General features: G+C 37.7%; 1 protein-coding gene across 1 annotated transcript; it reads right to left on the reverse strand.

Moving 5' to 3' along the window:
* Positions 1 to 568: 568 nt before the first annotated feature.
* LOC114615925 (vomeronasal type-1 receptor 4-like) lies at positions 569 to 3,292 on the reverse strand. Its single transcript, XM_028761514.1, has 3 exons — positions 3,101 to 3,292; positions 2,969 to 3,003; positions 569 to 1,466 (listed from the first exon to the last, which is right to left on the reverse strand). Exons 1-3 carry the CDS (start codon positions 3,290 to 3,292, stop codon positions 569 to 571), a joined length of 1,125 nt encoding a protein of 374 aa, XP_028617347.1.
* Positions 3,293 to 11,520: the final 8,228 nt, after the last annotated feature.

The raw sequence follows: 11,520 nt of genomic DNA on the forward strand, positions 1-11,520 counted from the left end.
CCCAATTTAATTTATCTTATTCTAAAATGTTCTAAATTGAAACAATTGAAAGTAACTGGACTCAAGAGTATGGGGAGATATTACATCTACTTTGTGGATCTGATGTGAACATTATATACTGAATAGTATTTATGGTATATGTTTTAATGGGCTGACTATACAAGAATAAAAATGGCCCTTTGTAATCGCCCAGAGGCCATGGAGAAACTGGGTTTACCTGAAAGGTCGTTGTAAATGAAAAAGAGGAGAGGGGGATATTAGAATAAATCTAAGACAAGGTTCTGATCAAGGCTCCAAGTTTAATATTCAGCACTACATTTATATAGGGAAAGCCCACAGAATCCATCCTTTGTTGCAGCTGGATTATGTTGCAAGGCAAGGTCAGCAGGCAGTCTATTCTTCTAAGTTTCTGTGGGAACTTGCATGTGCAACCAAGACAGATGACTCCACTAAGGCAAGTGCAACCAAGGCAGATGACTCCATCAAGGTCGGTAAGGTCTATAGTGGCAAGTGCTCAAGGTCTGTTCAGCCTGCTGAAGGCTGGGAAGGCCACAATACTTGATATATTCTAAGTACTGCAGAGCTTAAAAACCCTAAGAAAGTTTCTGGTGAGCAGAAAGGGGCAGAGTACTGGGAAGCATGCACTCATGGCCACATTGACATTGACCAGACATGTACCTGTTTCACTCTGGAAAGAAAGATACATCATTAAGATGAAAGAAGTTCCATAAAGAGCTACAAAACTGCTCACTAGGATAACAATACTTTGTGTGGCTTTCGTCTCATGAAATGATTTAGTAGCCAAGGATCTGTGAATATACTGGACTCTCTGCTTATGCTTAAATAAGAACAACACCATGTAGCCACTTGTCCACATCATGAGACCCAAACATATGACATCACTGGAGGCCAATATGATCACATATACTGTGGAAACATGTTTGAAAGGAATTACTGCTGTACAGTACAATAATTGTCTAAATTCAGTAAGATTTCCTTCATTTCTCATGTCAGTCACTGTCATGATCATGAAGATATGTACAAGTAGACACAGGGACCAGCACAGGACCAAGGAAGGACCAATGATTTTGGGGATTCTGGCCTTGAAATGTACATACTTGAAATTGATGGGACTTATAGTGATAGCCTGAAAGACACTCAACAGGCATGTGGAACCAAGAGAAAATCCCCTGGAAACTCTATGCAAATAAAAGACTAGTTTACATGTACTGTCATCTAGATAACATGTGTGACCAAAAGCAGTCATTGTCTGAGGGATTCCTTTGCAGAGTACAACCATGATATTGGCCCAGGTCAGGTGTTTGACAATTCTGTCTGTGGGCTTTGTCCTGATCCCATTAAAGTCAGTGATGATAAAACAGCAAAGCAGGGCTGAGTTCCCCACCACTCCCAGCACAGTCTGGGACAGGAAAAAAATCCCCATGATCATGTCTCTGGATGCCAGTCTCTCAAGTTATGGAGAATGTCAATCAGTATTATATCATGGCACTTCACAATGGACATGGACTATTGTCTTAATTGTACATAAAATTTATGCTATTAACACTCAAATATAATATTTTATGTCAGAATTTACATATTTTCAGATGGAAAAATAAATTATTTCTATTAGTTCATTTGTTTTTGTCATGTGTGTTTGTGTCTTTATGTGGGAATATTAATTTCAGTGCATGTGCTTTTGTACACAGACCTGTTACAGTTAGTGGTGAGCTGCCAGATGGATGTGCTGGAGTGTGAAATTGCGTCCTCTGTAAGAGCAGCTTGCTTTCTTAACCCAGAAAGCCTTCTGTAGAGCCCCCAAGATGCGGGTGAGTTTTTTTGGTTTTTGTTTTGTTTGTTTGTTTGTTTTACCAAAAACATTTCTATGGCTCAATCTCTTCCCAATTGTTTCCACAGACCTTAGTCACAACATTGGAGTTAAAGTAATGCCAAACTTACAAAATTATTGCTAGGTGTCAGCAATTTCCACATGGCTTTACAAATGATGTATGATTTCTAGCTCACAGATGTCTATGTGGAGAATTAAAATTGTCAAAGAAAGTGTTAGTATTATTTTAGAATCCCTACATATTTCCCGTATTCCATTCCTGTCAATGAGAGATGTACTGCAGTCAATTCCACCTTTAAAATAAAATAATATTCACCAGCTTATATGGAACAACATTGATTTTTCTCTTTGGTAGTCTTCATATGAATTCTAAAATACATGTTATTCACTTTGGCATTCTGAGTATATTTTTCATACTCCACTTTGTTTTTGACTTGTGCTATTATTTTCCAAAATATGCTATTGGCATATGTCATATATAAAATATAAAATATCAAAATGCTAATGCTAGTCACATAAAACCACATACATTTCATGTGAATAAGAACTTATTAATTTAAAATATTCATTCAATACTGGGATGACACCCATGAGAATTTCATCCTTTTATTGAATTAAGAGATTAACACAAAGTATATAGTTACTATTCTATCGTGATTCTCTAAACATATGTCAAATGAAATTTTATATATATATATACCTATGTGCATAGTAGAAAATATTTTCTGTAAGATAGAGAACATAAATGATATATATATATACCTGGGTCCAAAGAAGAAAATGCTGATCAAAGGCATTTCTGCAAGGTAGAAACTACAGCAGCACAGACATGAAAACTCAGTCCTGACCAAGTGATGTTGAAATAGGCAAGCCAAAAAACCTCCTTAGAAGCAATTGAAATTTGAATGCCAAGTGTCTAATTTTTTCCATACCTTAATGCTCATAAATGACCATGGAGATATTACTATTGCTCTTTGTTTCTACAGAAGAAAAATAGCTTCCTATACCTGTACCACTTAGCACCAGTGTTTCCAAAAGAAAACTATGAACTGCTGAGTTGACCTTTTGGCAGCCTGTAGTAAACAAGGGTGCAATGCCCAGAACTCAGATGATCACAACCTCTCATAGCGTTCAGAAGATGCTGCATAGCGTTCCTGAAAGAGAGAGAGAGGAGCATAGAGAACTTCATTCAAACAGTGGCTGCAAACTATCCTGTCTTCTGCAGGTCTGAGAGAAAGCTTTAAGACTCACCATGGAAAGTAATGTCTCTGTGATAGCAGATGCTGAATGGGACATTAGTGGTCTGTGAGCCAGACACCTTATTTTCCTGTGCTCACCCAAATGGGATGACATGATGATATACTGAGAACTCATCTCCTCTGAGGTCAAGATGATTTCACAGGAGGTATCAATGACTCTGCCCAATGAGGGAGTTGACATCATTCTTTACCCCATCACAAACTTTAAGAAACTTTCAACTGTGTTTAAACTGCCTAGTCATAGGCTGTAATGTTTTTTTACATTCTGTTCTCCTGGGTTGTTAGGACACAAAGGAAATCCAAGGAGCTGGAGCAGAGGGATCAATTCTAAGGAAGAAAAAGAGATGGTGAAAATGGGAACTCTGGTTGATTTTGAATATTCTTGGAGCCAGTGACTCCAAATGTTACTGAATATACAAACAGAAAATAACCAGGGCACATGCAAATACATGCTCTGCAACAAAACATTTTCATTTTGTTTTGTTGTGTCATTGAATTTCTTTCCAGAGAGCAAAACCCTACTTGTAGAACTCTTTTACAACTGAAAAACGTAGAATTAATTAATTCCACTTTGCTAAGTTTTTGTCAAAATATAATGAATGTGTTATTCCAATTTTGGAACGTAGAAAATTAAATATTCACTCCTGTTTCCCCTACAAATGTGATCCTGCACTCCTTTCCCCTCCCCTCTCTCATCTGTGTTCCATCCTTTCTCTGCTACCCATAATTAATTTCTTTTGTCTTCTAAGTGGGATTAGAAAATTCTCACTTAGATCTCCTATCTTATTGAACTTCTTACAGTCTGTGGGTTCTATCATGGGTAGTCTGTACATTTTGGATAATATCCACGTGTCAGTGAGTACATACCATGCATATCCATTTGGATCTTGGTTAACTCACTCAGGATTAAATTTTCAACTTCCATAAGTTTGCCAGCAAAAGTAATGAGAGACTGACTCCAGTAGACAGACCGGGATGGGATTACCAAACTACCTTCAAAACTTTTGTCCCAGAATTGTTCCTGTCTAAAAGAAATGTACTGACAATTATGGAACAGAGACTGAAGAAAGAGCTGACCAGTGACCTGCACAACTTGGGATATATCCCATGGGTAGGCACCAAAACCTGACACTACTATTGATGATATTTTGTGCTTGCAGACAGGAGACTGGCATGGCTGTTCTCTGAACATCTAGACCAGCAGCTGACTAGGACAGATGCAGATACTTACAGCCAACCATTGGACTAAAGTCAGGACCCTTATGAAAGAGTTAGGGGAAAGAGTGAAAGAACTGAAGGGAATAGCAACTCATAGGAAGACCAAAGCTGTCAGTTAATGCGGACCCCCCTGGAACTTCCCAGAGACTAAGTCACCAACCAAGGAGCATACCTGGGCTGGTCAATGGCTCCAAGCACATATGTAGCAGACAACTCCCTTGTCAGGATTCAGTGGGAGAAAATGTTCCTAATACTTATAGATATTTGGTGCCTCAAGGAAGGGAGATACCCTGGGGGATATGGTGAGAGTGGGTGTGTAAGTGAACAGCTTTTCAGAGGCAAAGGGGATGAGTACTGGGGATAAGAACTCTGGGAGGGGGGGACAACACTTGTAATATAAATAAATAAAATAAATTTATCTTTTTAAAGGCTTGATTCACTAGAAGGTACATATGTTTTCTTTTTTTTTTTTGAGACATCATACATACACTTTGTTTTAATCTCAATAAATAAGAGTAAAGATCATCAAAACATATTTGTACTGAATTAACCAGAAATTATTTTATGAACAGAAACCCTGGTATAGGAGCAATCTCCCCTAATATGGGACTCAGGAGAACAGCCATGAGTTACTCTTCTAGGCTCTTTTTACAGGGTAAAACCATAAATTGGAGTTTTTCAGAAGGACAGAGTCCTGGTATGGAACAAATCATATACTAGGAAACAAAGAGATGAGCTTTAAACAGAAATTAACATATTTTGATCTTATAACAAAATGACTGTAGACCTTAACATGATTCAAGCTGGTTCATCACTCATAGAAGACAATAGTACTATTATTGTGCTAAAAAAAAATAGTAATAAACTGATCTCTCTCTCTCTCTCTCTCTCTCTCTCTCTCTCTCTCTCTCTCTCTCTCTCCTATAATTATAATCAGGAATTGGCACATTTCTTGGCTATCATTGGAGAAGCTTTTTGGCATTCTGTGGTGATTAACACAAGATCTACATTTGTTCAATGTGCTCAGAATAAGAGTCAAGGCAATACACAGTTAAAATGGAACATCTTTATCGAAACTATTCCTTTCAAGAATAAAGGGCCATAATGAAAGAAGAGGAAGAAAAATGTTATATATATACATATATATATATATATAGGTAGGTGACTTCTAGCAAACAGGCTTTGAACAGAGAGAACAGAACTCTTGCACATGTTACTTAAACTTGCTATTGTTGTGTGCACAAAACCTGTAAAAGATCAACATAGAAAAATACCACCTAAGTGGAGAAGGTAAGAATGTTCCACTCCTAGTTGAAGAGCTAATGGGCACAGACTGATTCTGAGTGGAACTATTATATTTCCTTAAGATTTCCACCTTTTAGAGAATCTTCATATTTCCATCAATGCCTCTGCCCTAGGCACATACTACCTCCTCTAAATAGACTAAGAGATTTTTATTTGTTTTGTTTAAGGAGCAGAAGGAATTTGGTGGGAATTGTGGTCAGTGGTTAAGAAAAGAAAGGTATTTAAAGAAATAATCATTTATAGATGAGTAAAACACATATGCCTGTATGAAGCACTCAAACATCTTGAGAAAAACTGTGAATCTAAAAATTGAAAATATTGATTTGTGTTGGAAAGCGTAAATGAAGACTGGAATCCAAATCAATTGGACAGAAATTTCCCTATCTCATGAATCTGATCTCCAAGTTTCTAGTACTTCTACAGTACACCTGGTCAGCCATTATAGATCTTAATAACACAACCAGTCCTAAAAACACATCATCCCTTTAGATAAATTCTCAAGAAATTTCTCAAAAGTGTTTATATTAACAAGTAGGAAATTTTACAGAAAATCTTGTCTCCGAAATCCAATGCTGCCATTGCTACTGTAAGTGAAATGGAAACTGCAGTTCTGGAGGGAGGCAAGGTCACTGAGTCACAGACCTCAGGCTCAATCTAACACTTACAGAACTGCTTATTAGTGAATCTGAATCTGCTCAATGAACCAACCATCCTGCACAGGCAAGGAGTCAGGTGAATACTTTGTATTTTGGCCTGAATATCAGAGCCAGGAAAGAAGAGAGGCCTAGGTAAATGTTCGTGTCTGCTATTATAAAACTGATATAGAATGAGATTTATGAAATGGACAGAGATGGACAACAATAATTCCATAACTCAGAGATGATTGAAAAGGTAGGAGTGTTCCTCACCATGTATCAGTCCCTGCCATTTCTTACTGGAATGTAATTCCCCTTCTAACTGTACCTGTGCATAACACAGGGAGGTGCTGAAGGATTGTGAAAATAAGCCAATGTGCCAACTCACCTTACCTTACACAATTTGTGACTAACCTTAACAAATTATTATTACCATTTAACTGATCATGGTCTTAGGCCATAGGAAATGTTGAAATGGGAATATAATTAGCACCCAATCCAGGGAAGTACAAGAAATGCATCTGTTTGTAGATTGAAAAGTTTTCACGTGAGACACTACATCTGTGATTTGATTATGGAGGCAGTAACTGCATCTGTATAAAATGGCCACTGATATAATGTCTGGTTGGAAGTTTCGCAATCTTAAATGTGGTAATTCAACATAGAAGGGAAGATACCATTTGAGTACTGAGCAGTGGCAGCCAGAACCAAATGTGTCTTATTTCCCCTTGTTTAAATGCAGTCTAAGACCAACCTGACATCACATTGCCTCTCACTGTTTGTTGTTGTTGTTCATAGAACACAGGCCCTTGTTCATGACATGCGTCCAGGGTTATATCCCTCAGATAAATTTGTATTTCCACCTATTTTTGTATCTCACTGGACAATAGTTAATCTTTCATATTTCTTCAGATTGAAGCTTATCGTTTTGAATGCATTTCCTCTACTGAATGCATCATAAATTTCTTTATAACACAGTCATTAAAATAGGAATTATAGAAACAGATTGTGGCAAAAACCTTTAATCACATCATTAGGGAGACAGGAGCAGGCAGATCTCTGTGATTTTGAAGACAACATGGTATATGTAGTGAATTGTAGGGTATCTAGAGATGTATAGTAAAGAGACCATCATGAGAAATATACATTTTAAAGAGGAAATACTTGCTGGATTTTAAGAAAATGCTTTAGTGACTTAATTTTCATCTCATGTTATAGTATGTTAATGTATATACATATTTCATGTTGTGTTTTATGCTGCATAGTAGTATTAATAATTTGTATACACTTCTTCCTACAGCCTTTACATCTGAGTGACAATAATCCATATTTCTAGTGACATTCCAAATGTCACGTTCACCTTATGCTTCTCAAATCAAATGAGAAATGGGGCAGCTTTCTCTCATGTCAGACCAAACTGAGAACAAAGCATTTTATTAAAAGCTCGGTTAGGTATGGAACTTAAATTCCTGATCTTTCCAAGACTTTTACCATGAAGGGATGTTGAATTTTGTCAAATGCTTTCTCAGCATCTAGTGAGATTATCCTGTGTTTTTTTCCCCTTTGAGTTTATTTATATAGTGGATTGTGTTGGTAGATTTCTATTTATTAAGCAATCCTTGCATTCCTGGGATGAAGCCTACTTGATCATGATGATTGCTTTGATGGGTTCTTGGATTTGGTTTCTGAGAATTTTACTGAGTATTTTTGCATTAATATTCATAAGGGAGACTGGTCTAAAGGTTTTTTTTATTTGTTGTGTATTTGTGTGGTTTAGGTATGAGCATAATTGTGGCTTCATAGAAGGAATTGGGTAGCACTCCTTCTGTTTCTATTTTGCGGAATTGTTTAAAGAGAATTGGTATTAGGTCTTCCTTGAAGGTCTAATAGAATTCTGCACTAAGACCATCAACATAAAGCCATATAAAACCATCAATATAAAGCAATATAAAGCAAACCAGTAGCCAACATCAAACTAAATGGAGAGAAACATGAATCAATCCCACTAAAATCAGGGACTAGACAAGACAATCCACTCTCTCCCTACCTATTCAATGTAGTACTGGAAATCCTAGACAGAGCAATTAGACAACAAAAGGAAGTCAAAGGTATAGAAATAAAAAAGGAAGCAGTCAAAATATCACTATTTGGAGATTAAATGATAGTGTACTCAAGTGAGCCAAAAGTAACAAAAGAGAATTCCTACAGCTCATATACAACTTCAGTAAAGGGGCTGGATATAAATTAATTCAAACAAATCAGTAGCCTTCCACTGCTCAAAGTATAAACAGGCTGAGGAAGAAATTAGGGAAATGATACCCTTCACAAAAGTCGCAAATAATATAAAATACCTTGTTGTGAATCTAACCAAACAAGTGAAAGACATGTATGACACGAATTTCAAGTCTCTGAAGAAAGAAATTGAAGATCTGAAAAGATGGAAACATCTCTCATGGTCATGGATTGGCGGGATTAATATAGTAAAAACGGCCATCTTGCTGAAAACAATCAACAGATTCAATGCAATCCCCATCAAAATTCAAACCCAATTCTTCATAGAGACAGAAAGAGCAATTTGCAAATTCTTTTGGAATAACAAAAAACACGGAACAGTGCAAACTATTCTAAACAATAGAAGAACTTCTAGGGGAATCACCATCCCTAACCTAAAGCTATACTACAGAGATATAGTGATTAAAAACTACATGGTATTGGTAAGGAGACTCGCAGGAAGATCAATGGAATAGAATTAAAGACACAGAAATGAACCCATACACCTATGGTCACTTGATCTTTGACAAAGGAGCTAAAACTGTCCAATGGAAAAAGGAAAGCATTTTTGACAAATGGTTCTGTTCAACTGGAGGTCAGCAAGTAGAAGAATGCAAATCTATCCATTCTTATTTCCTTGTACAAAGCTCAAGACCAAGTGGATAAAGGACTTTCACATAAAACCAGATACACTGAATCTAATACTAGAGAATGTGAGGAAGAACCTTGAATATTTGGGCACTGGGGAAAAGTTCCTGAACAGAACACCAATGGCTTATGCTCTAAGATCAAGAATTGACACATGGGACATCATAAAATTGCAAAGCTTCTGTAAGACAATGGACACTGTCAATAGGACAAAATGGCATCCAACAAATTAGAAAAAAATCTTTACCAATCCTACATCCATTAGAGGACTAATATCCAATGTATACAAAGAACTCAAGAAATTAGACTCCAGAAAATAAAATAACCCTATTAAAAAATGGGGTACAGAGCTAAACAAAAAATGCTCAACCGAGGAAAATCGAATGGCCAAAAAACACCTAAAGAAATGTTCAACATCTTTAGTCGTCAGGGAAATGCAAATCAAAAGAACCTTGAGATTCCACCTCACATCAGTCAGAATGGCTAAGATCAAAAACTCAGGTGATAGCAGATGCTGGTGAGGATGTGGAGAAAGAGGAAAACTCCTCCACTGTTGGTGGGATTGCAAACTGATACAACCAGTCTGGAAATCAGTCTGGTGGTTCCTCACAAAATTGGACATAGCATTACCTGAGGACCCAGCTAAATCACTCCTAGACATATACCCAGAAGATGCTCCAACATATAACAAGGACACATGCTCCACTATGTTCATAACAGCCTTATTTATAATAGCCAGAAGCTGAAAAAACCCAGATGTCCTTCAACAGAGAAATGAATACAGAAAATGTGGTACATTTACACAATGGAGTATTACTCAGCTATTAAAAGCAATGAATTCATGAAGTTCTTAGGCAAATGGATGGAACTAGAAAATATCATCCTGAGTAAGGTAACCCAATCACAAAAGAACACACATGGTATGCATTCACTGATATGTGGATATTATTCCAATAGGTCACAATACCCAAGATTCAACTCACAGACCACATGAAGCTCATGAAGAAGAAACACCAAAGTGTGGGTACTTCAGTCCTTCCTAGAAGGAATAACAAAATAATCATGGGAGCAAATATGGAGACAAAGTGTGGGACAGAAACTGAAGGTGGGGCTGTCCGCAGACGACTCCTCCTGGGTATTTATCTCATGTGCAGTCACCAAAGGTAGATGCTGATGTGGAGGCCAGGAGGTGTATGCTGACAGGAGCCTGATATTACTGTCTCATTAGAGGTCAGAGAGAGTCTGACATATACAGATGTGGATGCTCACAGCTAACAAATGAACTGATCATGGGGTTTTCAATGGAGGTGTTAGAGAGAAGACTGAAGGAGCTGAAAAGGTTTGTAGCCTCATGGGAAGAGCAACAATACACAATCACAGCTCCTAGGGTCTACACCACCAGCCTGGGAGCACATATGGAGGGACTTATGGCTCCAGCTGTATATGTAGGGGAGGATCTCCTTTTCAGGCATAGGTGGGAGAGGTAGTCCTTTGTCTCTGAAGACTGGATGCCCCAGTGTTGGGGAATTCGAGGGTGGGAAGGTGGGAGTGGGTGGATAGGTGGGGGCACATCCCTATAGAAGGAGGAAGGGGGATGTGGTAGGGGGGTTCTGGGTAGTGGCAAAATGAGGAAAGGGGATAACATCTGAAATGTAAACAAAATATCCAATAAAAAATAAGAAAAAAACCTCGATTACAATGAACATTTATCTTAAAAGTATATATATGTACATATATATATATGTATATATATGTGTGTGTTATTTTCCTGCATGTACATAAGAATGCAGTGCCTTCAGAGGCCAGAAGACTTTGTCAGAACCCATGGGATAAGTCATTGAATAGTTGCCAGTGCATGGGCAAGGGGAGACAGTAAATATCTGGTAGTCCCTAAGGTCTCAGTTCATTTTCTTAACTTCCGAGTCCTAAGCTTCACTATCAATTCTGTCTCTGTTCTTAATTGTCTACCTCACAGTGCCCGCGTAGCTGATGAGGGTGTAGAGCAACATTTTCCCACTGGAGTTCTTGATTCAGCTTGGTGCTGTTTCACAGCTGCTACTGTCCAACTCTGCAACAATTTTGTTCTCTCCTGACTTGAAATAGAATTTGCTCACAACTTGACTTGAAGGTATAAAGTGTAGTGTCAAGAGAATTTCCTCCCATGGTACTCCATGGATGGGCTGACTAACTTATTGACTTCTTTTCCACCATTTCCTCTGTAGTTTCTTGAGTGATGCATGATTATCCACATATAGTTATAACAGTGACATATACTATTTCCTCAGTAGCTATCACCCAGCAGATTTTGTCCTTTTCCATAATATTTCATCTGAAT

Source organism: Grammomys surdaster, unplaced genomic scaffold, assembly GCF_004785775.1.
Source record: "Grammomys surdaster isolate TR1022 unplaced genomic scaffold, NIH_TR_1.0 197436, whole genome shotgun sequence".
NCBI classification, from domain to species: Eukaryota; Metazoa; Chordata; class Mammalia; order Rodentia; family Muridae; genus Grammomys; species Grammomys surdaster.